A 27,406-nucleotide genomic window follows, 5' to 3' on the forward strand; every position below is an offset into this window, starting at 1 on the left:
CGCCCGCGCCACTTGCGCGAGCTTCACATGGCTGACGTCGTGCTTCACATGGCTGATGTCGGCATTTTGGGCTGGGCGGGTCTTCAGAAATGGAGGCCTGGGTCATAGGTCTGACCCAGGTGAAGACCTAATGAAGGCTTGGGTTAAAGAAAATTTGTGGGTGAACTTAGCTTTTTTTTGTTGGGTCTTCATTTGATGTGGTTGAAGGCCTGTGTCATGATTTTTGGGTAAGGGTGGACTTGCTCTAAGAAGGTACCAAACAGGTTTTGATGGGTCGACCCGGGACGATCCAAATAATATCCACTCGTTTCGTACTTTGCGTATGTTAGAATCCAATAAAAACAAGTTTTGACGCTTGCGGTAATCTTCCTGAATCGCCAACACCATATCCCGCTCGATCATCTTCCAAACTTGGAATATAACTACGGAACGCGATGACTCACCACCACCACGACCACAGCCATCACGTTATCCATGTCCGTCACGAGTCTAACTGTCCTCCACCACCGCCGCCTCCGACCGGCTCAATCGTATCAGGCAAGTCAAGTCCTACCTGCAATTGTTTTAGGGTCTTGGGTTTTATTCTCTTCTCAGCTAGAGCACTGGGTTTTCGATCGATTTCTTGCTTTAATGCGTTTATGTGATAATGAAATTTTGCAGGGTATCCGGCGGAGTGTCCTCCACCGGTACGTACACATCACACACATCATCAGCATCATACGTATCAGGATTACTGCCATACACAACCACCATATTCCAATCGACCGGTGCATTCAGATCTGAACCATCATCATCATTCAACGTCTGGGGATTACTTTGTATTGTATGTTCTTCTTTTCTTACCTATCAATCGAATCTATGGCATAGAACATCTTATCTATTTATTTATTCTTTTTGAATAAAAACATTTTTTTTTTCAATAAATGAAATTGAACTATTGGTTCAACCTTGTTGTTGATTTCTCTCTATCTTCTTGTTTGATTTTGCAGCTTGGTACTGATTGGGGTGTTGGTGCTCATCTGGTATTTTTCATGAAACTGATCTGCTCAATGATATCGGTAATTTTCTTACATAATTTTGTTTTTCAACTGAATTAGTATCTTCAAATTATAGGCTATAAAAGCTTTTGCATATGTGATATGCCTTACCGTACTATGTAATGTATAGTACTTTGTATATGGTACCTCAAAGCATGCCATGTATAAGTCCCAATGTGGTTCATTATGGTTTTTTTCTTTCTTTTTTGAACATATGTATGTGGTTCTTGGCTAGTCATATGGTTGCTGTTCTAATTTTCGGCTTCGTACTAGCTATAAGCTTCCATCACGCAACGTTGAAAACAGAAATGGGATGTTATAGGTTTTAGGCATAATGAGCCTTCAGTACTTCGTGATCGACCAATTTTTACAGTCTAATAAGCTCTGTAGTACCAGCTCAATTCTCTTTCATTCATCCTCAATATAATAGGACGGGAAGTCTGAAATGGAGATGGGTCTTATATATTGATAAAAGGGGTTAATAGATGAGTTGGGAGAGATGCAATCAGCAATCTCCTTCCGTCTCATACTGTGTTTCCCAGCAAATGGAAAATGATCTGTGACTCTAAATTTGTTTTTTTTAGGCGTCTGGTTATAGTAACCAGGTATGGGATCGATGTCACTGTAGTTCTTCCCTTGCTAGATCATCTTTGCTCTTAGTTGATACCTATAAGGACTATATAGGTATGGTGAGTATCTTTTTTGTTCGAGGAATGCGTTTGCTAAAGTCTAAAATGCAAATGTACTAAATGATTAATTACATAGGACCCCCCGAACTGTAAGGGTGTTTTCAATTTGGTACCTAAGTATCAAATTTTGTCGTTTTGATATCTAAACTTTGCCGCCGTTAATAACTTAGTACCTCACCATTGGAACCTCTGTTATCTGCTGAGCTGGCTGTTATGTTTGAGGGCAATTTCGTCATTGCATCAGGTCAGAATCCCATCAGACAAAAATTTTGTCTCCCAGGGGGATTCGATCCAGTGATGTTCCCACTAGGGAATAGGAACCCAACCACTGTGCTAGCTACTGATACAAGTAGATTGTAAACAAAGAAATTTTACCGTTTTATCAAAACAAATAGAGTCGTCAGTGACGTACTTTTTGTTAACCAGTACGTGTTAAAATACGTTACTTTTTATAAATAGGGATTTAGGTTCTATTCCCCCCGGGCTAAAAGGCAGTTGCACTGGTCCTTCAAAGCTGTAATTAGCGACATAATATTGGGATGGAAATCCGACATTCTGACAAGTGATGCATCAAGCACTATACTTTTGGTGGATTTGTAGGGCTCTATGTAAATAGAGGTCTTGTGTTTGATTATCAACAGTAGCGGGATTTAGGCACCCAAAAACGTGAGGTATTAATGCCTTTTTGTGTAACCCACATTAGACACTCAATAGTTTCTTTAGGGTGTAAATTGAAAATGACGAATATTTTTGTAACGTATAGTTCCAGAATCCTGATGTACAAACAATTGTATCCTCCAAATCATTATACTAAAACCAGGTTTCAAAATACAGTCTAATCATTTGAATTTGTAAGATGAGCTTCTTAGAGCGGATTCAGTGTATCATGGTGCACTTGAACCTGTCGTGTGTATATCACGTGGGCTAACAGAACAGCAAACGTTGGTTAGTGGAAAAAAAAAAGTCGAACTACAGTAAAACCATGGAATTGCAGTAAAAACATTGAGCTGCATATCCCCATCTCCTGCCTGCAAAACCCTAACCTCACCCGAACCCGAAACCCAGCCTCCCCTCCCCCGCCCAGGTAGTCGAGGTCCACATCCGCGTAATGGGAAACGAGATCGGTTTAGGTCTCCGTCATTCCCTCAGCCGCCGCCCTCGTCCTCAAGGCCCTCAAGGAGCTGGAGCGCGACCGCAAGAAGGTCAAGAACATCATGCTCAATGGCACCATCGAGGTTGCTAAGGTCATGAAGAAAACCAGATTCGTTCTTGGGGAGTTCTGGGTTTGGTGGATGTAGATGGACGAAGATGTGAGATTTGCTGGATTGTTGTTGAAGAACCCAGATTCTTCTGCGAAAACATTTCAATGAAAACCCAGATTATGGAGTCTTTGAATTCTGGAGGTTGAAGAAGACCCAGCAACAGCATTAGTTTTTGCTTCTTCGACCAGAATTGAATATGTATAATGAGAACGATCAATCACATAAACAAAGCTGGTGTAGTGGCTAGTTCATTGGCAGTCATGCCATCTCTGGTTCGCTTCACCCACTCCATTCACTTTTTTTTTTTTTTTTGGGGTCAAACTTAAATTTGTCCTTTGTTACTCATTCAATATTTTTTTCAGCTCTAAAATTATTTAGCCATATTATAGGCCATGAACAATAGGGACCATATTTCGTGGATTTTTCGTTTTTGATGTATGATTTTGTTTAATTTGATTTTTTTACAAACCATAGTAAATACCTCCCCTTAATGAACAAGCTAGGATGAGCTTTGCCAAACCATGATAAAAGAAAAAATAATAAAAAAATAATAATAATAAAAAACTTCAAGAAATTTATCTTTAATAACAAAATATAAAAAAGAAAAAATAATTGCAACTCCATGACAATCAGAATTAAGATTATATAAAGGTTGTCACCCTACTGTTTTCTTAGTTCACCTTATGAAAATAAAAAATGGCTACGATCCATTGCGGCCTTCATCTACGTGTTTAGTCTTAAACTCAAAATACACACACACACACAATTAATCCTTCTTCATTAAGGACATTCTTAACTATGGTGCATATCTTTTTAACTTGACTCTTTCTTTTCTTTTTTTATCATAATTTCTCATCTTAACCGTTTAATATCTAGGTATATATTAGTATATTATCTCTGCAAAATTTCAGCTAATTTAATAATAATAATCATTAAGGTCTTAAAAATGTATAAAATCAATAAACGAACTGAATCTGTTTAACTTAAACCGTCCATGTTCTTAGTTGTAAATCACAGTTTTGAATGCTTTAACGATCACGAAATGAGTTGAAATTTTACAAAGATGATATACTCATATATACTTAGATACTGAACGGTTAAGATGAGAAAATATGATTGAAAAGTTAAATCAACACCATAGTTAAGTTAAGGATATCTTTACTTATGAATATATATATATATATATGTATACAGGGCCCTTCCATTGAGGGATCCCTATTTTTTGCCACTTTTAGGGATAGACACACACCATTAGATCTGTTTTTTAATGGACTTGAATGGCTGAGATTAAAACAAAAAACTTAACACTTATGTCAAACTTACACAGTTCAAGATCATTAAAAATAAATCAAACATTTGAATGACTTAACGATCGATCACTAAATTTTATAGAAATTTGCATAAGTGATCTACTCATATACATCTACAAATTGAACGGTAAAGATGTGATTTAGTGATCGGGAAGTTTGTCAAATACCCTATCCCTAGAAATGAACAAAAAAACGGGATCCCTCATTAGAAGAGCCCTGGTATATATATATATATATATATATATATATATATATATATACAGGGCCCTTCTATTGAGGGATCCTTTTTTTTTTGCACTTTTAGGGATAGGCCCAAACAATTTGATTTGTTTTTTAATGGGCTTTGATAGCTGAGATTAAAACAAAAAACTTAACACTTATGTCAAACCTACACCGTTCAAGATTATTAAAAATAAATCTCTCGTTTGGATGACTTAACGATCACCAAATTTTATGAAAATTTGTAGAAATGATCTACTCATATAGCCCAACCAACTGAACGGTGGAGATTTGATTTTGTGACCAAAAAGTTCGTCAAATAATCTATCCCTAGAAATAAACAAAAAAAAGGATCCCTCATTGGAAAGGCTCTGTTTGTGTGTGTGTATATATATTATATAGGATTGACCACTATGGTCAACGCTGAAATAACACCAAATCATATTTTCACTTACAAATCTTGAGACTTTGAGAGCAATCAATTTCCCAAGCCATCACATGCTTCAAGGCATGGAGGCACTCTTGGCTCGGATCCAGTCAACTGCTTTATTGTTCTGGAAGTTCGGAGTACATCCGGGGACTCCATCCAGCATACCGTGTGGACGGTGTAGGTGAAGTATACTCTGACTTGATGAAATTAGGTGCGAATACGGTGCATCGTAGCCTGTTTAGAAATGTGAAAGTGTTTGTTTTGAAATTTTGTTGGAATGAGTACGTTTTTAGATGCATCAAAATACGATATTATATATAATTATAAAAAAGCAAAAATAATATCACCTTATACTAAGGTTGCTAAAACTTTTATATTATTATTTAGGTAATATATTATTTTTTAAAACTTTCATTTTAAATGATTCATATTATTTTTTTTAATTAAATGTTTAATAATAATATTATACATAATTTATCATCTAAAAACTTATTAGAGATTAGCTCTTGTGGGTGTTTTTCGTGTTATTGGAGATTGAGTTATAGTGGTCGACTTTGACCAAACCCATATAATTTGACGAGGTAGCAAAACTTATGGGGATTCAATTTTTTATATTTTTAATTTTTTATATCTCTTCTCTCTCTTTTTTTTTTGGTAATGCTCTTCTCTCTCTTAACTCTTCGGTGCAATTCCTTTCCTCTTTCCAGAACTCTCTTCTTCTCCTCACAACATATTGCCCCTCTGCATGTAACCATTTTCAGTTCCCATCTCCTATCCAACCCATTGATTCATTTTCAGTCCTAATCTCCCGATCTTCTTTACAGCCATTTCAGATTTGACCTTAGTCTCCCTTTTCTGCGAATCCTGCCCATATCAGATTCGGCCATCGTTTTCAGATCTGTAATCTCATCTGCAGCAGTGATTTCTCGTCTTCCCCGGAAATGTCATCACCATGATGAAATCCGAGGAGGCTAGAGCCCTGATCTTCGACCTTTGGCTTTTTTTTAATTGAAGTCATTCGACCTCGATTGAATACCCTGGGTTAATGTGATAAATATAACGTTTACAGGTTTTTTACCATGTTGACTGATTTTTTTGTTAATTTTAACTCTGTTAACGGCGTTAACATCAATATTGGTGCAAGTTAAGAGCAAGATTGAACGGATGGCTGAGATTTTATTATGATAGTCGGTTTACTTGCACCATGATACATACAAGAACTTTCGGAGTTTCCAAGCTAATTAAAGTGCCAATCATATTACAATCTTTCATATCAAAACGAGGTAAAACAACGGTTAACTCATTCCAAAATCATTCTTATCTTTGAAAATGTAAACCTGAACAATATTGAGACCATGTGACATGATTTCGTCACAAATGACGTAAGTAGATACATATATTAGCGGTCACGGTTGCCCGCCTGTTCACTTAAACTTTAAGAATTCTTAAAAATGGCAATAACACACAAATAAGGAACATAATCAACAAAAAATAACGACAATGGCATTTCCCTTTTATCCAAAAATTCAATAAACCCTGTACAAGGAAGAACATGAACACAAAGAAAGAATGGCGTGACTCGTCGCCACAGGAAACAAACAAAACCAAGGATAGAGACGAAAGAAAAATTCTTGCAGGACAAGTAAGACACCAACGGCCTCTCTATAAAACCGCCACGTCGCTCTCCACCAAATTCGCAACTCCCATTTCATTTTCCTCTTCTCACACAAATCACATTTCTCACTCTCTCTAGCTCACTCCACCCAAACCAGCCATGGCTCCTCCTAGTCTTCTCGGTCCTCCAGAGCTCCACAAACCCTCACCCGCCACCGCTCCGCCGCCCCAACCCGACTCCAAACCCGACACCGGCGAACCCTTCGTCGACCTCATGGTGGAGAATTTCAACGAATTGGACACCAACGAGAAGCACGACCTCCCTATGGGCCTGACGGAGAACAACTCGGCGACGTTTCTCTCCACCGGCAACCCCTGCCTCGACCTCTTCTTCCACGTCGTCCCGGACACTCCGGCCGACTACCTCCGCGAGCAGCTCCCCAAGGCGTGGGAGCGCGACGCGCTCACCACGCTCAAGCTCATCTGCAACCTCCGCGGCGTTCGCGGCACCGGGAAATCCGACAAGGAAGGCTTCCACACGGCGGCGGTGTGGCTCCACAACCACCACCCCAAAACCCTCGCCTGCAACCTCGCCACCTTCGCCGAGTTCGGCTACTTCAAGGACCTCCCGGAGTTCCTCTACCGCCTCCTGGAGGGCGAGGACGTGCGGAAGAAGCAAAAAGAGGAGTGGCGGCAGAAGAAACGCGCCTCCGGGTCGAAGCGGCGCAAGTCGGGTCGGGAAGAAGGATCCGACGGCGAGAAGAAGAGAATCAAGAGCGAGGTGCCGAAAGAGGAGAGAGAAAAGAAAGCCAAGGAGTGGCAGATGGGGCAGAAGGCCAAGGCGAGCGTGCTGAAGAAGGAGAAGAAGATCGCCATGGCCAAGAAAGCCGTCGGCCGTTACGATCGCGACCCGGATTTCCGGTTCCTCCACGACCGGGTCTCGGATCTTTTCGCCGAGTGCTTGAAATCCGATACGGAAAATCTCAACTCCAATAACCTCAAGAACATTACCCTCGCCGCGAAATGGTGCCCTTCCACCGACTCGTCGTTCGATCGGGCCACTCTGATCTGCGAGAGCATCGCCAAGAAGATTTTCCCGCGTGAATCGAATAAAGAGTACGAAGGAATGGAGGAGTCGCATTATGCTTACAGAGTGAGGGACCGGCTGAGGAAGGAGGTGCTGGTGCCGCTGAGGAAGGCGTTGGAGCTGCCGGAGATTTTCATGGGGGCAAACGAGTGGGGGAAGATTCCGTACAACAGGGTGGCCTCGGTGGCGATGAAGCTCTACAAGGACAAGTTCAAGAAGCACGATGAGGAGAGGTTTAATAAGTACTTGGAGGATGTGAAAGCCGGGAAGGCCAAGATCGCCGCCGGAGCTCTGCTTCCGCATGAGATCATAGGGTCTTTGAACGACGGTGAGGATGACAAGGGGGAGGTGGCGGAGCTGCAGTGGAAGAGAATGGTGGATGATATGTTGACATTGGGGAAGATGAAGAATTGTTTGGCTGTTTGTGATGTGAGTGGGAGCATGAGTGGGACGCCGATGGAGGTTTCGGTTGCGCTGGGGCTGCTGGTTTCGGAGTTGAGTGAGGACCCGTGGAAAGGGCTGGTGGTGACTTTCAGTGAGAGTCCGCAGCTGCATTTGGTGCAGGGGGAGAGTCTGAAGGAGAAGACTGATTTCGTAAGGGAGATGGATTGGGGGATGAACACTGATTTCCAGAAGGTGTTTGATTTGGTTCTCAAAGTGGCTGTCAAGGGGTGTTTGAAGCCGGAGCATATGGTGAAGAGGGTGTTTGTGTTCAGTGACATGGAGTTTGATGAGGCTTCGGCGAATAACTGGGAGACAGATTATGAGATGATTGAGAAGAAGTTTAGGCAGGCCGGGTATGGGGATGCGATTCCGCAGTTGGTGTTTTGGAATCTGAGGCACTCCAGGTCTATTCCTGTGCCTGGGAATCAGAAAGGGACTGCTCTGCTTAGTGGCTTCTCTAAGAACTTGCTCAAGCTTTTTATGGATAATGATGGGGAGGTTCAGCCGGATAAGTTCATGGATTTGGCCATTGCTGGACCTGAGTATCAGAAGCTGGTTGTGCTGGACTGAGAAGTCCATGAGGATCATAAGTTTGCCCTGTTAGTGAAGGATGATCGAGTGTAGTAAATGCTTTCATTGCTTTGTTTAGTTTTCATACAGTTTAAGGACAAAAAAGTGAGAAGAAATGAAATTTTCTATGTTTTTGCTCCATCTCGATTCAGCTTTGCATTATATGAACCTGTTTGTTATACTCTTTGCACCATCCATAGTTTTTGCATTATCACTCTTTGTTCTATTCTGATGAATAATTGTGTATTCAGTTAGATGGAACAACTCTCATTTCCATTGGCAATCATCTTGGGAATCCTAATTCCATGGTTTTGATGTTTGAGAATGAGTCCTAGATATTAACTATGAAGTTTTTGGGCTAGTAATATGAAGCTTACTAGAACAGTGCCTCTGAACTTGGTAAATGCAGTGTGTTCATTCAGTTCTGGTGTAGCTACTACTAGCACAGTGCATGGAGCGAACTTCAAATTCTCCCACAGGTTTGCTTTGAAGCTTCAGTGACTAAACTATTTATCTGTTTGAAATCATGTACAATTGCTTGATACTTCAGAATCTAGATTGAGCTCTAGTTGCTTTCTCGATGACACATGTTCTTGATTTGTGTTCTTTCTGATTCAGAATTTAGAAGGCTTAATGTGGTCAGTTTAGGCTTCATGTGATCTTTCTCATACTTGCTATGTGCTGTCAATTCTGAAAGATTGCAGTTTCGGATATTAGGTGACACAAACGATTTTTCTCAATGATTTAGTCATAATATGCTTCTATCTTGTATGTTCTCTATTCCATGCTTCAAATTTAAGGACTATAGGTACTGGTCTGTTCTGTATATACGTGTCATTTGGTTTAATTCCGTTCTCCTGGATTTTGGTAGTAAAACTTTAACATTAGATAGAAAAATAGGGCTCCAAGATGGATGAGACCTGGATCTTAGCCATAGTTGTATTTTTAACACCAGATTGGTTATCTAAAGAACCTAAACCCATCAAGAAAAAGCCCTAAACAGTTTATTGAGCTATGTAAAAGCCTGAAAGATTATAGCTTTTTGTGTGTTGTGTGAAATATGTGATATTCTTTCGAATCTAACTTGTAACGACAGAAAATGTAGTTGTTTTATGGAGAATATTGCTTGTATGTGTTATTTTGTTGCAGATTTGATTGATTCTTCCCGCTACATATATAGGTTTTGTATATTGGTTGTATGTTGGTACTTAACATTTTATGCGCAATGTGTTCGATGAAATGTCTACCTGGTGTTGTTTATTCTCTTCGTGGGTCGAAAATGAGGCACTGTTCATGTGCTTGAAGACCCTGCTGTCTTCCTTGGTTAGAGTCCATGGCTTACCAGTCCACATTTTCTTTCTCTATGCACTGGGATGACAGCTTCCATTTCCAGAGGAGGTTGATATTCATGAAAAGTAATTCCACCAACTGAAGTTAATAGTATTTTCGAATTTTTTCGGTTCCAATATTGTAGATGTTTGATGTTTCTATGCCAGCGTTAAAAAAAAACACCATGAAAGAAAATTGACTACTGTGCTTGAGAAATGCAGAGTACATATTCATAGAAAGACTGCAGAATCTGTGACAAACAAACAAACTAAAAAAGAGAGAGACTTGGAGACTATCGCTCTAGTAACACCAGTAGTAGCGAAAATCATCGAGGAGGTTCTTTACAATGTAGCAGGAGGGCAGTTTAGAATCACTTTGCCTGTATTTTGCCTTTGATACTATCTTTGGCGAGCATATCAGCGATACTGTTAACTTAATTCCCTGTATATGAGCTTTGGGTTGCAATATTTAAAGAGTTCCCAAAAGGTGGAGCTCTGCGTTTTCCTGCAGGACCAAGTTTCATCACCAAAATATAATCACCTTCCACAGTTCCACCTCCAAATGTTCATTGTTCAAGATGAATGGGCAAGTTGAAGACCAGTGCAGAAGCCCCAAGTCACCCAAAGCAGGCTTTTTTCATGAGAGCATAACATTTTGAAGGAACTCTGTATTTGATTTTGAGATGGACCTCGGTCCAGGAAAATGTGAAAAAATAGATTTCCGGTGCCAGGAGTTGAACCTGGAAACTCGACCCAAAAGATGTGTAATGAACTACACCGGATGTTGTTTTAACTCTGGCCACAACAACATATTTAATTGTTTCCCGGGCTCGTTGCTCAACATATTTAATTGACTGAGCCTAAACCCCAAGCCCAATGTCCTCTCATCATTATTTTAGCCTCGAAGACGACTCTTGGCCGTCTAATCTCTTGCCCATATCGTTTTAGGTTCCCCGGTCACCCCATCCCCAACACCAAAACGTCAAATTCCAAATTTCCTAAGTTCCAACCACCTCGCTTCTAAAGTTCTCTAAAGTTTTAATATTATTGAAGCTCTTTTTTTGTTCGAAATTATTGAAGCTTAAAGTGGATATTTTCAAGACATTGACACTATCGAGTGACAATTAAAATTTAAAATATCTATACAATAAGCTTAGAACTATTTGGTCTAGCGACATAGTATTTTCTTAGTAAGTAAGAGGTTGTAGGTTCGACTCAAAAAATTGTAATATATGATAAAAAAAACATGTATACAATAAAGAAAAACATTTTCCCTCATTCTTTTCTTTTTGGTTCATGTCATTTTGCCCCATGTTGTCAATTTTCAGTAATTCTATTCAATTTCGTGTGCTCGCATATAAGTTTATGTTTATAGATCCTATTATAACATAGTAAGTTTATTGAATTTGCATCATCAATAAATATATGATCGATAACAAGTCCAAATGACACATGAATGAATATTAGTTGAGTTTAGCTTGAATTTAGACGCAAGTATCTAAAAGTTGATGGCAAACTAACACCAAATAAGGGACGATGAATCACCAAAAAGAAAAAAAAATTCAACTAAATAGTTAATCGAAAAAAAAAAACTATACAACTCACTCAACAGACATGAAAAAACAAAACATTGAGACACAAGTTAACTATTCATCAGGCAAAGAAATAGGGGCTTATGAATTATGATAGCGCGCTCCCATATACAACCTCGACTTTTCGAAGCTACGTAAACCAAAATCCTATGGTTTTGGTGCAGAGCAGCGGCGATCTTTGATCGGTTGCCTGCTTCTTTTGATCAATGGAGAGGTGAGAGGCGGAGACTAAAGATCGAGGGCGAGGCTTCTTGAAGACGACAGCGGCGATATTGTGGCTTAGTAAGTTGGGCCTCTTGCCTTATACTATTTTTCCTTCTTCATCTCAAATAGGTTGGGCATGTGATGTGTTTTTCATGTGAGTGACATCTCTATCCTATATTGCTACTAGATTGAAGTTGTTTACTGGTATGCTGATTGGAAACATACACCGTTGGATCTCTAGGCGTCAAACTTACAAGGATAAATGTTTTGTTCTAAGGATCGTATAGGAGTAGAGGTTAATTTAATTGATTTCTAGTGTAATCGTCTATTTTTATGAATGGTTTTTGAGATTTTTCCTTTTCAATTTTAGTTGTAAAAGAATAAAGAGTTTACTCTTAATCTTAAACATGAGTTTACTCCTGCCTGACTTATCAATAATTGATGGAATGGTTTAATCTAATGAAGTTATTCATTTACCTGAAAATAAAGTTAACTATTCATCAGGGTTTCAATTATTCGTATGAATTTTATTACATTTTTCATGATTCGGATATCAACATCTTTCGGTGAGTGGATCACTTGCTATCTAGTTTGTTGTGTTTGCTCCGAGAGTAGTTGAAAATTTACTCCCATTATGAAACACGTTTCATCAGTGTTCACGCAATACTTGCCCTAAAGAGTCTGATCCTGACAAGATGATAATAAAAGCAACAAATTAAGCAATCCAATCAATCTAGTTGGCTTTCTTCACACATTTCACCGATTAGATCCATGACCAACTTCACAACCCCTTCAAGTCACGTTGTTTTAGTGTTTGCTTTCTTTTTCGTTTTGTCGGGATTCAAATCCACCGTGCCGTTTAAATGGTTAGTCAATTTCCGGCGCATGCAATTGCAGCTCCTAAACACAACCAGACACCAAATCCAGCTAAACCTGTTGCTGTTCAACTTGACGGTGGGGAAGACGCCGACGACCGACGACGACGACTTTTGCCGCGTCGAAAACTTTATAGGTGAAAGTGAAAGCTAGGGTTTCAAAACATGGCTTACAGTTCACTATCGCCGGATATTTCAGGTCACGTTATTCTCGATCGAGTTTATGTTTGGTTAGACGTGACCGGCCTTTGTACTGGGGCATATGAGAAATATCGATCTTGTTCCTTACTCCCCCACTTTCCCGGCATCCACTGCCCCTTGTCTTAACTTTACCTTTAAACTTCCTTTCATTTTTCACGTTGATAAGGACAGATCGATATGCAGGGTAGTATCGCACCTCGTGATTCAATGATTTCAATCTGCTCACACCTAAAGACCTACTGCACCCCTTTCATATATTCTTGATAATTTGATATATGGGATTGACGAAATTGTTGTTATGATGACCTAATGAGCAAAGAAATGATACAATTCCATAATTAACAGTAATGATACAAACACTACATCATTAATAGGATTTTAGTTCCGTGGACGCTAGTTGTAAGAGCAAATCCCCACCCACAACTGATATAAACACTACCAATCTACCATTTTGGGCGGTCGATCTAGAACTACCCTCAACGATTTTTATGATAACCAACCGAAGTGGAATACGGATCTTATCACGCCATCTCTTTTCATTGTTAAGAAATGTTTTGCTTGTCATGATAATCACACATTTCTAGCTAGTTTATCTTTTATTTTATTTTTATAGGATCATTGTAGTAAGAAATGTCTCGAGAATTCGAAATACTAGTTCGATATTTTAAGAAACTTAATTATTTTTATTAGACGAGAATACTAACACGAGAAATTTTTCAGTGCTCTCGAAAGACCACGTGACAGTTTGACGTGATCCTTCATTCCCAATTAAATTTTGACACGTAGATTTCTTACAACTAAAATATAAATTAAGGTTTTCTAGTTTGGTTTAGGGTATAAGATTTAGGGGTTAGGGTATAAGGTAAATGGTTAGGGTTTAAGGTTTAGGGTATAGGGTTTGGGGTTTAGGGTTTAGGGTTTAGGGTTTAAAAAATCAATAAGAAACCCAAAATGGTCTGTGACACAATCGCTAAAATAGTTTTTTATCATGAAAATTCACATGTCAGAATTTAAATAAAATAGAGAACCACGTCAGACTCTCATGTGGTCTTGAGAAGCATTCTCTACTAACACCTCTCGATGTTTTTAAAACTTAACTATTGTGAAGATTTAGATGTATATATCCAGGATTCTCTTTTCTCTGCCTCATTCACTAGAATGATCCATTTTCAAGGAAAGAATCCGAGAACTGAAAATAGTAAATGGCAATAGGTAGGCTGCAGGAGGCTAGGAGGCGTCCATCCTAATTAAGTTCCCAACTGCCTATGACCACATGATCAACCTACTAATTTTAATCACAATGACGACGTGACTATGAGGATTAGGATGTAGTCCTACTGTGCTTCCAAATCGTACTACTAGTTTTATTCAAATCGATAGGGGCTTTTACCTAATTTTGGTCCTTCCAAACTCTTCGTAAGTTATTCTTAATTGAACCTAGCTAGGGTGTTTTAGCCTCCCAAAACACCTTAATTTAATCCATCTACTTTGTAATCAACCTGTTATTAGAAGTATTAAACTATGGATGTATCGGTCTCCCTCGGGTAGATCATTCTTGCTGCCTAAGTCTCCGACCATAATCGTAACAAACTTGGTTACTCAACTTGAAAATAATCAAGTAATAACAAGCATAGTTTGGCAAGACAAGTAGAAGAGCATAACATTCAAAAGCACAGAAAAGTTTTGAAAAATAAGGGTGTACGTCATGATCGACGATCTTGGTAAAGAAGAAGAACATCTAGAGAAGAAAGGCCATGGTGGAAACTAGCTAGTCCAACAAGTTTAAAACGTCGAGCATAAGTCGAACCCGAAGGTCAAGCCAATCCATCGAAGGGTGCAGGCTAAGCATGAGGGGGTTCATACAAAACAAGGTTAATTAGATCGATGTTTCAGATAAGTATAGCTCCAAATTAACCCCTAAAAATCAACTAACTCTTCAATTGAACTAAAAAAAAAGACTAGGGATTTGAATTTTCATACATGACCAAATAGAAAAGCAAGCCCTTGAGATTATGAGAGTTGTGCGCCAAATTTAAAACGTTGGAGCTATAATATTCCTCTCTCAACACATCATGGAGGACTATGTCAATGTTTGGTGGTGCCACAATAAAATCAATTCAAAATTATCGTTGGAAAAAAGACACAAGAGTTTGAACTCAAAGTACACATGTCAAGCCTAGAATTGTGATGATATGTTTCTTTGCATGTATGGACCAGTTCCTCTGTTTCTGTAGTTTCTCTGTTTCCTCCTCGTGGAAGACGTGTGCCCTGAAAAAAGACTCAGACAAACACAGTCTTCTCTCTCCCTCTCACCTTCCTCGATCTTCTACATGAATCTCGTGCTCCTTTTAATCCTAGCTCGTTCCTCACACCACTTAGTACTCTAGACCCACACAACAGTTTCTTCCCGCCTCCCCATTTAAGAGAGACCTCTATCCAACTCACCTTTCATCCTTCTTCAATTAACTCCAAGTCTCTCAAACCGGAAACATCAGCCAAACATGTACACACCCGCCGAGGCAACCGTCGAGCTCGATTTCTTGGGAGTCGGGATGACGGCGGCTATGGATCACCACCCCCACAACAACCAGCGAGGCGGCGGTGACAACTTCTCCACGGCCTTGCCCAAATCTCCCTTCCAGAAGTTCCTCGAACGCGGGAGAAACTTCCGAGGAGTCCAGGCCCGAGAAGTGAATATTCCAAATCTTCTAACCTCTGAGGTTCTGAAATCCGTGATTGCAGCCAGGAAATCCATGGCTGCGTCTCCGGAGAATGCCCCTGAAAAACCAAAACCGAAGCCTATGACGGTTTTCTACGGCGGAAGCGTCGCTGTTTTTGAAGTCACTCCGGAGAAGGTTGGTGAATTACATTCTTTATTCTTTTTGTTAGATCGGTTTTTGTTACTGGGAAATTTTAAAGGTTCTCATGCATAGATACTTACCATTGCAATTGTTTGGTTTGCTTAGTTTGAGAGCATAGTGAAGCTTGCCATGGAAGAAAAATTCAAAGCTGCTAGAGCTGCAGATCGCCCACAGGAGTCAAAACAACAACAGCTGGTGAATGTTGACGGTCCTCTCAACGAAGGTAGGTAATTAATATGGTTTTTTTTCGAGATTATTCATAGGAAAATATGATTAATTCGGGTATTAGTACATCGGATACATTTTGTTTTCGTTTTTTCCTAATCCGTGATTTTATGTTTCAGATCTGCCAATTGCTCGAAGAAAATCACTTCAGAGGTTCTTGGAGAAACGTAAAGAGAGGTAAAAACCCGGCCACACGAAATCATTGCTTCCTTAGACATATACTATGCTACTTTAGTTCCAACACCAAATTTGAATAAACAGCAAAAACAGTAATGAACCTAACTTTGGACAGAGATGATGAGCATGCGACCACCTGATGTTATGACTTTATGATAGCTAACTAACGCGTTATGTTTCATATGATATCATTGCAGGTTGAACACTGTGTCCCCCTATGGTTGTCACACCAACAACTACTAAGAGTTTAGGCCACGCCAAACGCGTTTCGCGACTGACTGAAGTCACGAGACTCTTAGAAATCTAAATAGAAATTAAGATGGAGACGAAAGTAGTAGTAATAGCGTTCTATGTTTTTGCTTGATATGTGAAAGCGGGACAAAAGAAAAGGAGTATTCCCTCCCTTGGCTATAGTCCTTGGCCTGGTAGGCTTTTGTTTTTGACGTGAATGCTGTACAAAAGCTTTTTCACGTTTTAGTTTTGGGGGGCTTTGCTTTGCTTTTGACCATAGTAGCATTATTGCCTTATTGGTAGTATTCTCCATGTCGATCGACTCGTCTCCTTCCTCACATTTTCCTCAGTGGTCTTTATGTGACCATTCTTTTATTAATCTCAAAATGTGTAAGCATATATATGACTTTAATATATTATTTATATATTATCAGTATTATAAGCTATTCCATGTCACATTTTCTTTTCGACCTAAATTGTACTATTGTTTAATGTGTTTATGTAGAGCCATGCCGTAATGGACAACGGGTTGAAATTTAGAAACATGTACTATTGCTTGCTCAATATATAAAACACATGACCACGTTTGATGACCCTGTGATAATTTTCTAAATCTTAACTTTGAAGGATAAATTCAGGTTATTATTACTTTGAACATGATACCAGCTAGTTAGTCGTGATGAATCTCCTCCCCTCTATCTATCTTGACTGGTACTACTTGGTGTCTCCTGCAATTTAGTCACATTTTCTTTGCCTACTCGAGTTTCCATTTCCTTTCGGAGTTTGCGTTTACTTGGATTCCAGGTCTTCTGTCTTGGATCCCCTTGGCACTTACGAGGCTATGACCGACCAAAGTCGAGTCTCCTCCAACGTCTGTTTTACCTTTCAGATTTGAAAGATCTTTTCAGATTCATCCGTCTACAAAACGTTTTCCACGAGCAACACTCAATAATATCTTCGGTTTAGGTGCCATCTCAAATTCACATAGCTGATTTAACGTTAGTGGGGAGGTTGAGCACCTTTGCAATTTTTTGTGTGGAAACTATCAAGAATTTTATCAAACAGAAATTAAAAGTTACAAAACGTTGGAAACAACGGTGGTGAATACAACATCCCCACTCATTTCCCTATCACTAGCTTGAGTTACGGGTCTGACATTCATGAGTTAATCGGGTCTAACCTCTAACCACGAATAACGCCTCATGTGCTGCGCCAGTTTTGTAACTTGATACGCCACGGAGTGCGTAGCAGCGTAGGTTATGTACTTATATTTAGTATATATGTTTTATCAGGGCCCTTCCAATGAGGGATCCCTATTTTAAGCCATTTATAGGGATAGGGCATTACACCAACTTCCCGATTATAATTTTACATCTCCACCGTTCATATCTTAGGTCTATATGAGTAGATCACCTTTACAAAATTTCATATGATTTGGTGATCGTTAAGGCTTTCAAAAGTTCAATTTAGTTTTAATGACCTTTAACGGTTTTAGTTTGACATAAGCTGGACCGTTCAAAATCATTAAAACTAAATCAAACTTTTGAAAGTCTTAACGATCACCAAATCATATGAAATTTTGTAAAGGTGATCTACTCATATAGCCCTAAGATATGAACGGTAGAGATGTAAAAATTCAATTGGGAAGTGGTGTAATGCCCTATCCCTAGAAAGTGACTAAAAATAGGGATCCCTCAATGGAAGGGGGCTGTATGTTTTATATATATATATGCCAGGATTTTTTTTTAAGGCCCTTAAATTCGGGGGCCCAAAACAAATGTTTGTTAGGCTTTAGCCCAGGGCCGGTCCTGGCCACGGACATGCTTGAAAACACATTCCAAAAATGCTAAACCAGCTGCTAAATATCTTGGAGTACTAGCACCTTGATATGCCACGGACATTCTGTGATTCCTTGTAGAACATCTATCAAAAGTTTAGTCTCCTTCTATGAACAGAGGTAGTGAACTGCACTGCTTTAATTGGATAAGGCCTTCCTCATACCCCGAGCCTCAACAACTAGCACATTAGTGAGCCCAAGATTCCTGTAAGCATCAAGGATGGGAATATGGGATCACCATTATGCCATGTTTGTTTCATGGAATCAAAGTAGTGGGAAAGGAAAGTCATTAATTTTTGTGTTTGGAAACCTAAGGAAAATAGGGGGGAAAGGAAATTGGTTCCCAATTGTAAGAAAAATAGATGGGAAAGTTGTTCCCTCCACCCAATGAATCACTTTCCCAATTTCTTGCAATTATTATATCATTTTTTTTATTAAATTGACCCCATTAAGTTAGTGTTTACCATTTTTAACCACATTTTTTTTTAAATTATAGGATTTTGTTTCCTTTTCTTGTGAGTACCGAACACTTAGAAGGAAAATTAATAAGAATGATAATTTCCCATGGTAATGGAAAATGCAAAGAATTTGGTTCCTTCCCTTCCTTTCCATGAAACAAACATGGCCTTAGAGTCTCTGAGTCTCTGACTATGGAACCTGCTGCAGCATGTGAGTCTGTGTCTGACAGAAGTCACAGAACCATCATAGTTGAGCTTGTATTTGGGGGAGGAGGGTTCCATTTGATGATAGGAGATGATTGGGATTTATGTTGAGTAGGTGGAGGGTTAGCTAAATTATCCGGGTAAGATTGTCGTATTTTTCCTAATGTCTTGGAAATGAGGTGTTATTTATTTTTATATTTTTGGAAAAGATGAGGTGTTCTTATTTGTTTGCAAGGAAGTGATTCTAATTTTTTTCTGGGTTTTTTTAGTTCAGCAGCTTTTTAGTTTTAGCTAGATATGTTTTCTGTTTTTTATTTGTTTTTATGACCTTTCGGTCTTCTCCCCGGTTGTACTCGGTGACTCCCTTCTCAATGAATTCAGTTTCCTTTGACCAAAAAAAAAGATTTTATTGATCCGCAACAGCAGGCATTACCGTGCTTATCTTTGATTTGTATAATGAGTTTGGTTTGCCGTAGTGTCGAGGTTTTTTTTGCCGGCTAGAGATCGACTGTCGAATTTCGATAGGTTGTACGTGATTTGATTTAAATCAATTCCTACTCAAGAACAAAATTTGCCAAAAACCCTCCAAAAACATGTTTCTCCCAGCGCTCTATTTGAACCAATTAGAAAGGGGAGTTAATAGAGGGTTGGTCTTTAGTTCTGCTTGTTTATTTTATTTTATTTTATTTTTTTTTGTGAAGCACTTTAGTTCTGCTTCTTCTTCTTGTTGCTGTTTCTATTGTGAACATCAAGCAGCCTCCTAAACATGGTTCAATAACCTTTAAATTTTAACTGTTAAACTTTAGGGTGATGGTGGGGCTTTAAATTTTCACTTGAACTGTCTCCAAGTTAGTAGTAAATTCAGTTTAGCAAGGCCTTCGAACAAACCGGGTTCATGTTACCAGCTTTTCAACTATCTGTTTACAATGTTAGTGCAAACCCAGGACCTCCCTAATTAGTTTGATTCTCGAATTCATTCATCGACATAGACATCAAACAAGCAAGAACACATATTTGGGATCGGGCAAACAAAGCCAACAAAAAACTCTAATTAGATATGTACAAGACCTTTCTTTCAATGTAGAAGAGAATACTACAATCTTTCTAACAATCCAGAAAGGAATTACATTTCTTTATGCCCGCAACGGAACACGATCGACACTATGCTAGTTCGCTCGGTTCTCTCAAGGCAATTAACAACACACCTGAAACTAGATTCATATCAAACCCAGAAAACAGAACCTAAACATTCAACAAACACCGAACAAAACTCGAGTGAAGACAGAGCAGAGCATCAGTTTTAAAAAGCTCGAATTTTGGAAGCTTCATGGTTATTCACCAATCAGTTTTTCAATTCCAAATATTTCTCATCATTTGCTCTCTCATCTCTTCAACAAATCTAAGAAAAAAAGTTTGAAAATTTTGAGGGCAGAAGATAAAAATCACCATAGAAACAATGAATGAAAAACAGAGGCGGAGACTAAAGACAGTACCACTTTCACAGCTTTATATAGAAGGATATAAGCCCCAAAAACCCTAACATCACACACGGCGTCGTTTGGTGATAATTAGACTAAATGACGAGAATAACCTTATATGATCGAACGGCCCACGTCTCTCGACTCTGATCATATAAGAACCCTGTTTCTTCATTGTGATTAGGTCTTCCTCTCTGCTCTGTTGTGTTAGGTTTTTTTCTGAAGCTCCTGCCGCCGAAGCAAACAGCGACCTATTCAAGATGGTGAGCAGAGCCTAATGTTCTTATTGTTCCACGTATTTGATAACCCTTTTTTCCGATCTGAAGTTTCGTGGTTTTGTAATACAGGTGCTTCAGAACGATATCGATTTGCTTCACCCACCGGCTGAGCTCGAGAAGAGGAAGCACAAGCTCAAGCGTCTCGTGCAGACCCCCAACTCTTTCTTCATGGTAAACCCCAATATCCACCCTTTACTTTTCTTTTTCGTTTTATCTGTTCAAGATTTGATTTTTAAAGTTTGATTTGTTTTAATTACGCGCAGGATGTCAAGTGCCAAGGTTGCTTCAACATGTAAGTGATGATGTTAACTTTTAAATGTTTCAATTTTATTGATGCTGTTGGTTTCTTTGTGTGAGTTTAACGAAGATAATATTTTTTTTGTGCAGTACGACTGTGTTCAGTCACTCCCAAACAGTTGTGGTGTGCGGTAATTGCCAGACTGTGCTTTGCCAGCCGACCGGTGGCCGTGCCAGACTGACTGAGGGTTGCTCTTTCCGAAAGAAGGGAGATTGATTTGTGCTGATTGAAACGCATTTTCAAGAGGCTTAATTGTGAGGATCTTCTCATTTTTGCAATGGGGTTTTAGTTTTATTTGAAGTGTAACTGTTCTGCACATTTGCCATGAGAGTGGTATGCTATGATCTGGAAGTTTAGTGGTTTATGTTATTGAATACTTTTCTGTTAGTATTGTTGGAGATATGCTTTGAAATGAAGTTCAGTGGTTAATGTTATCCATTACTTTCAGTTGGTATTGGTGGGGACACGTTATATATTAGAAGTAATTGAATCCTTACATGGTGATCTTTATGCTGCTATTTCTCAATTGTCCAGCGCTACTTGTTCTGGTATAGTTTTGTTTGTCTTCTGCTAAGTATCAGATAATCTTTATTTATTGTAGGATGCAGTGTCTCTCTTTGTCAAGAATCTCTTGTACTTATTGTGTGATATTAGGAGTTTGCGATTAGTTGTTTCCAGGGCAATGAAACATGTCTAGATGACATGGTGATTCAGCAATTGAAAGAACTTTATAACCTTATGGATCATCTCTTTTACTAATAAAACCAACTATGGATCTCCTAGTTCCTGCATTGTTTCATTAGTTTGTGTATTTAGTTGGTTAGCTTCTTTTATGCAACTGTGGTATCTGTGAGTTATTTGATAGAACTAGCTTTACATTGAGTTGGTCATTGTGAAGCTATCAGTTGATGGGACTGGCTTCACATTCAGTTTGTCATTCTAAAGCTATCAGTTAATAGGACTGGCCTCACATTCTGAATGCTGCAGTGGTTAGTGGTCATTTTGTAAATTTTTTCATACATCTATGGAAATCCCCAACAGTCTTTTCACTCCCAAGTTTCCAAGTTTCGAGATCTAAGATTTGTGGTGAGGTTATATTCCTGGTGCTTGAATTATACACCAGTGGTCTCAGAATTAGATATTAGGGTCCATGTCGAAGTCATGGACCCTGTGCCACGACGTTTAGTATTCCTCTCAGTTTCCAGATGACACACATTTCTGAGTTTTGATACACCGTGAACAAAATCATTAGTGATAACTGCTTATTGCTTTGGTGACGATTTCCGTAGTGTGAGAGACGTCTGCTTCATCCTTGAACAACACCCATGCCCACTTGTGGTGCACTAGTATCATCAGCGAGATATGACTTCAGTACTCTTCTGGTATTTGATTGATTCCTCCCATGTCTTGCCACCGTCCAAAGATACATCGACTCGCTCAATTCCTCGACCACCTTCGGAAACTGCATATCCATAAACTACATTCTGCAAATACATTTGATGGAGAGCAATGACTACTACATCGCCTCCATTCTGCTTAATGAAACAGCTAAAAAAACCTTTCCGGGCTCTGCTGTATTTTCTTCCTCCAAAGAACAAATCACACACTGCAAAATATATTGAACCTAACATCCATCAGTTCATTGAAGAATCTATGAACATATGAACAAATACTTCCAAGTTAAGCTGTTGAATACCTGAACTGGAAAATCCACCCGAGGCCTTCTGGTTGACCAATCTATATTTTCCCAGTTCAATGTAGGACGAAACATCTTATAGTCCGTTTGCGTACAAAATCCCTGTTCCACAATAAAATGATGTAGAGTTTTCACCCATTTATGTGTAAAATCAGTATGTCATGTTACATGAAGGAAAACCAACTAACCAAGGCATTCATTTTCAATAATAACCAAGCCATTTTACAGATCGAGCACCAATCACACCAGGAACAATTATACGCAGAGGATAGCGATGATCCCTGTTTAGAGGCTTTAACATAAGAAAGAAGAATTAGAAGAGATCTCATATGACAATTGAAAAGCTGTTCATAATTTAGCTCTCCAATCATTTCATATACAAGTATAACCTCAGCATCCACATTTGTGGCTTGAATTAATGGAATTTTAGACTTGTAAGGTCCCTCGTTTCCTCCAAGACACATTGGATTTTAGCGAAGATCATCCTCAATCGGGAAAAGAACAATGTTTGTTATATGTATAAATACTGAACCTCTTGCATACTGTTTGTTATATCTACACTAAGAAACTCAACATGCTTGCCTCCCAGGCTGACACTAATGTTAACTTCGAGATGCCCACAAGTTCAAGAACATCAGCAACTTTAGCTTTCATAGTGGAGAAATTAAGTAGAAGTTGATTTATGAATGAAAGAAATTGATAAGCTAGCATAGAGGACATATCAATTGCAGATACATCCCGTCCAACACTACTTAGCTAGAAAGAAATTACCAAAGCAAGCTCATTACTTGTGACAAAAGTATACAGTTACTGTTAGAGCATCACTAGACAGTCGATAACTATCTAGCAGCGGCTGAATTCTCAATCAGATGATTTGGCCAAGCTAGGATTCTAACACCATGCTAGCTTCACCACCAGCCCATTTCCCTTCATTTTTTCCATAATCTCCAAACCACGCACCCTCTTCTTCCTCTCTATCAACAAGCTTCTCCTTCACCACCCGCCCCCCCCCCCCCCCACATTTCACCAAGCTCTTTGCTTTGGTCTCTTGACAAAAGCTGTCCTACTCCAAAAATCACATACCCTTCAGCCTGGTCATCAAGCCATTTCAACACTTGGTGCACACAAATAGTGGAGGCAACCGTTCTTCTACTTCCACCAACTCAGCGACCGGAGAGGTTCCAAGTTTTTGTTTTGTTTTTTAAAGGTGGGACCCTCCAGCCCGCGTAGGTCCACCACTCCTACTTCCGCCTAGACGTACCCGGACTCCGCTTAGGCCCAATTCGCTTATGTTTTTCTTTTTTTCCGTTAATACAAAATAATATATAGAAATTAGATTAGCCTTTCCCGCTGAAACACACAGGCTTTGAATTTGGTGGCCATGCTCAGACTGATCTCGTCTGCACATTTCGCTACCCATTATTGCAAACCCAATTCTTTCTTAACCTTTCAACGATGTGGCTACTTTACCCAATTGACCCAACACTTCACATCCCACTCACAACCTCCCAACCCAGGATTCGACTCTCACGTCTACGCAGCCACGCTCCAACATCACATCCAAAACACCGACTTCACTTCCGCAACGGCTCTTCACTCCCACATTTTGAAGAAAGGCGGATGCTTGGACCTGTTCGCTTACAACATTCTCGCCAACATGTATGTGAAAGCTGGTTCAGTCAACGATGCACTCAAGGTGTTCGACGAAATGCCCCACAGAAATGTGATTTCTTTTGTCACCTTAATCCAGGGGTTTTCGGAGTCTCAGCGTTTCGCTGAGGCTTTAGAGTTGTTTGGAAGGTTGCATAGAGAAGGCCACGAGCTGAACCCGTTTGTGTTTACCGCTGTTTTGAAGTTGCTTGTGAGGATGGGACTGGCTGAGCTGGTTTGGACTGTCCATGCTTGTGTTTATAAGCTCGGACACGGCGCCAATGCCTTTGTCGGCACTGCTCTTATTGATGCTTACTCTGTTTGCGGCGATGTTGGTATTACTAGGGATGTGTTTGATGGGATTGTTTGTAAGGATATGGTAGCTTGGTCCGGGATGATAGGGTGCTATGCTGAGAATGGCGGTTTTGGAGAGGCGGTTGAGCTCTTCTGTCAAATGAGGGTGGTTGGGTTCAGGCCTAATAATTATACTTTTAGCGGTGTGCTTAAGGCCTGTCTCGGGTTAAAGGCGCTGGATCACGGGAAGTGTGTTCATGGATGTGTGATAAAATCATGTTACGAAAAGGACCTGTATGTGGGGATTTCTTTGCTTGATTTGTACACCACATGTGGAGATGTTGATGATGCTCGGAGGGTGTTTCAAGAGGTGCCCAAAAATGAAGTGATTCCTTGGACTCTCATGGTTTCGCGGTACGCTCAGAGTAACCACTGTGAAGAGGCGCTGGACATGTTCTGTCGGATGAGGCAAGCTTTTGTTGCTCCCAATGAGTTTACGTATGCTAGTGTGCTGCAAGTTTGTGCAACCATGGAGAGTTTAGTTTTGGGGAAGCAAATCCATTGTCACGTAGTCAAGGTTGGTCTTGACTCAGTTGTGTATGTTTCAAATGCCCTCATGGATGTCTATGCTAAATGTGGACAGATAGAAAACTCGATGGACCTTTTTCTTAAATCATCAAACAGAAATGATGTATCTTGGAACACAATGATTGTTGGTTATGTCCAGTTAGGTGATGGGGAGAAGGCGTTGACTTTGTTTTCAGATATGCTTAGATGCCAAGTGCAAGCCACAGAAGTGACGTACTCCAGTGCTCTCCGTGCTTCCGCTAGCCTAGCAGCGTTGGAGCCAGGACATCAGATTCATTCAGTGACAATCAAAACCATATATGACAAGGATACTGTAGTTGGTAATTCTTTGATAGACATGTATGCCAAGTGTGGGAGCATCAAAGATGCCCGCTTGGTGTTCGATAAGTTGAAGCAACAAGATGAAGTTTCATGGAATGCAATGATCTCAGGATATTCTATGCACGGTCTTGGTAAGGAGGCTCTAAAACTTTTTGAAATGATGCAGGAAACAAATTACAAACCAAACAAGTTAACCTTTGTTGGTGTCCTATCGGCATGCAGCAATGCAGGACTGTTAGACCAAGGACATGCTTATTTTAATTGTATGGTAGGGGACTACGACATAGAACCATGCATGGAGCACTATACTTGTATGGTCTGGCTTCTGGGGAGGTCAGGCCAGCTTGATAAGGCTGTGAAGTTGATTGACGAAATCCCATTTGAACCTAGTGCTATGGTATGGCGTGCTTTGCTTGGAGCTTGTGTTATCCATAATAATGTTGAGCTTGGAAGGATTTCTGCCCAGCATGTGCTCGAAATGGATCCACAAGATGAGGCTACACATGTGTTGTTGTCAAACTTATATGCCACTGCAAAGAGGTGGGATAATGTGGCTTCTGTTAGAAAAAACATGAAAAGGAAAGGAGTAAAGAAGGAGCCGGGCCTAAGTTGGATTGAGAACCAGGGCAGAGTTCATTATTTCACCGTGGGTGATATTTCACATCCTGACATGAGACTGATCAATGGGATGCTGGAATGGTTGAAAATGAGAATCTTGAAGGCAGGTCATGTTCCCAATTGTAATGTTGTTATGCTTGATGTTGAGGATGATGAAAAGGAGCGCCTCTTGTGGGTACACAGTGAAAGATTAGCTCTAGCATTTGCGCTGGTTAGAACTCCATCTGGGAGCCTCATTCGTATCATTAAAAATCTACGGATATGTGTAGACTGCCATGCCACAGTGAAGTTAATATCAAAGGTCGTGCAGCGTGAAATTATTGTTAGAGATATGAATCGGTTCCATCACTTTCAGGATGGGATTTGCTCCTGTGGTGATTACTGGTGATTGATTTTTGTTGAGATCTGGTACTTCGAAGGTGATTTCATGAAGTATTCCTGTCCTAAACACGGAGAAATAGAATGTGATGCATTCTCTTGCAGGTAATTCCATATATAACCAGCAACATGAACAAATTATAATGTGAATACATGTTTTATCTACATGTTTTGTGTAGTGTTTGAAAAGTTGGCTCACACACACACAGACCATGCTGGCAACATTTGTTTCAACAATGCGTTACACTTTTCTTTGTATGTCTTTGGCCTTCTAGCAGGTTTAAACTAGATCTTTTGAATACCATGATGAACTTTGCACCTCTATTGCCAATTAGCATTTCCCAACATTCCTTCTGGGCCCCAAACTCCAAAACGTGCAAATGTGAACCACAATTTCTACTGATCTTGTAAAATGCTGTCTTGTTGATAATTCAGAATTCTTATCTGTTACTGTACTTATTTTTACTCTGGCAACTTCTTTGTTCCCATTACCATTTCTTTTTTCACTTTGTAAGTTCAGAAAGATGAAATGAAAAAGATGATCCACTTTTTCTAGAGATCAGCCTGCCAATTATGACCATGTGAAATAATAGTATAGCCATTTGATTAAATAATGTCATTCATTATCAATCTGTGGTCATGTCATGGAAGTTTAGCAGCACCCAGTTACATGAATTTGTCGGCATAAATTATCACTGTTGTTGTCAATATGCAGCTCGAGTAAATTGCACATCTTTGCATCCCTATTCTGCAAGGATCAGAGTCGATCTTGGATGATCATGCACGGAACTTGACCCTGGAATCTCTAGCTTTTTTATTTTGGTCTTTGCGGCATCATCTTGCTAAGAAAAAATTGCTGATATATTGCATACATAATCCTGTCATTTATGTGCAAGGATGCATGCATGTTTTTATTGAGAATCTACCTATTTATATGCTGTATATGAAGAGT

General features: G+C 39.6%; 5 protein-coding genes and 1 pseudogene across 5 annotated transcripts; 5 read left to right on the forward strand and 1 right to left on the reverse strand.

Annotated features, from left to right (window-relative positions):
- The first annotated feature begins 322 nt into the window (after positions 1–322).
- LOC101299260 lies at positions 323–1,270 on the forward strand. Its single transcript, XM_004310080.1, has 3 exons — positions 323–537; positions 661–823; positions 990–1,270. The coding sequence occupies exons 1-3, from the start codon at positions 435–437 to the stop codon at positions 1,033–1,035; spliced, it is 312 nt and encodes a 103-aa protein (XP_004310128.1). The 5' UTR covers positions 323–434; the 3' UTR covers positions 1,036–1,270.
- A 5,451-nt stretch (positions 1,271–6,721) lies between these two features.
- LOC101311350 (uncharacterized protein L728-like) lies at positions 6,722–8,761 on the forward strand. The gene has a single exon (XM_004310187.1). The coding sequence runs from the start codon at positions 6,722–6,724 to the stop codon at positions 8,660–8,662; it is 1,941 nt and encodes a 646-aa protein (XP_004310235.1). The 3' UTR covers positions 8,663–8,761.
- Positions 8,762–15,182: 6,421 nt separating this feature from the next.
- Positions 15,183–16,751, forward strand: LOC101299545 (protein TIFY 9-like). Its single transcript, XM_004310081.1, has 4 exons — positions 15,183–15,717; positions 15,829–15,946; positions 16,068–16,125; positions 16,323–16,751. The coding sequence occupies exons 1-4, from the start codon at positions 15,364–15,366 to the stop codon at positions 16,366–16,368; spliced, it is 576 nt and encodes a 191-aa protein (XP_004310129.1). The 5' UTR covers positions 15,183–15,363; the 3' UTR covers positions 16,369–16,751.
- A 3,772-nt stretch (positions 16,752–20,523) lies between these two features.
- LOC101299828 (40S ribosomal protein S27-2-like) lies at positions 20,524–21,426 on the forward strand. Its single transcript, XM_004310082.1, has 4 exons — positions 20,524–20,596; positions 20,681–20,782; positions 20,875–20,903; positions 20,999–21,426. Exons 1-4 carry the CDS (start codon positions 20,594–20,596, stop codon positions 21,123–21,125), a joined length of 261 nt encoding a protein of 86 aa, XP_004310130.1. The 5' UTR covers positions 20,524–20,593; the 3' UTR covers positions 21,126–21,426.
- A 731-nt stretch (positions 21,427–22,157) lies between these two features.
- LOC101311646 lies at positions 22,158–23,259 on the reverse strand (annotated as a pseudogene).
- Positions 23,260–24,190: 931 nt separating this feature from the next.
- Positions 24,191–26,526, forward strand: LOC101300116 (putative pentatricopeptide repeat-containing protein At5g13230, mitochondrial-like). Its single transcript, XM_004310083.1, has one exon. The coding sequence runs from the start codon at positions 24,263–24,265 to the stop codon at positions 26,462–26,464; it is 2,202 nt and encodes a 733-aa protein (XP_004310131.1). The 5' UTR covers positions 24,191–24,262; the 3' UTR covers positions 26,465–26,526.
- Positions 26,527–27,406: the final 880 nt, after the last annotated feature.

Source organism: Fragaria vesca, unplaced genomic scaffold, assembly GCF_000184155.1.
Source record: "Fragaria vesca subsp. vesca unplaced genomic scaffold, FraVesHawaii_1.0 scf0513160_u, whole genome shotgun sequence".
NCBI lineage: Eukaryota > Viridiplantae > Streptophyta > Magnoliopsida > Rosales > Rosaceae > Fragaria > Fragaria vesca.

Bases quoted from the DNA above. Each gene is read 5' to 3' on its own strand.
- LOC101299260 (XM_004310080.1), top strand. From the start codon at position 435: ATGACTCACCACCACCACGACCACAGCCATCACGTTATCCATGTCCGT. The intron at 538-660 runs GCAAGTCAAGTC...GAAATTTTGCAG, and splicing joins GACCGGCTCAATCGTATCAG to GGTATCCGGCGGAGTGTCCT. The intron at 824-989 runs GTATGTTCTTCT...TTGATTTTGCAG, and splicing joins TCTGGGGATTACTTTGTATT to CTTGGTACTGATTGGGGTGT.
- LOC101311350 (XM_004310187.1), top strand. From the start codon at position 6,722: ATGGCTCCTCCTAGTCTTCTCGGTCCTCCAGAGCTCCACAAACCCTCA.
- LOC101299545 (XM_004310081.1), top strand. From the start codon at position 15,364: ATGTACACACCCGCCGAGGCAACCGTCGAGCTCGATTTCTTGGGAGTC. The intron at 15,718-15,828 runs GTTGGTGAATTA...TGGTTTGCTTAG, and splicing joins TTGAAGTCACTCCGGAGAAG to TTTGAGAGCATAGTGAAGCT. The intron at 15,947-16,067 runs GTAGGTAATTAA...TTTATGTTTCAG, and splicing joins TGACGGTCCTCTCAACGAAG to ATCTGCCAATTGCTCGAAGA.
- LOC101299828 (XM_004310082.1), top strand. The intron at 20,783-20,874 runs GTAAACCCCAAT...AATTACGCGCAG, and splicing joins CCCCCAACTCTTTCTTCATG to GATGTCAAGTGCCAAGGTTG. The intron at 20,904-20,998 runs GTAAGTGATGAT...TTTTTTGTGCAG, and splicing joins TGCCAAGGTTGCTTCAACAT to TACGACTGTGTTCAGTCACT.
- LOC101300116 (XM_004310083.1), top strand. From the start codon at position 24,263: ATGTATGTGAAAGCTGGTTCAGTCAACGATGCACTCAAGGTGTTCGAC.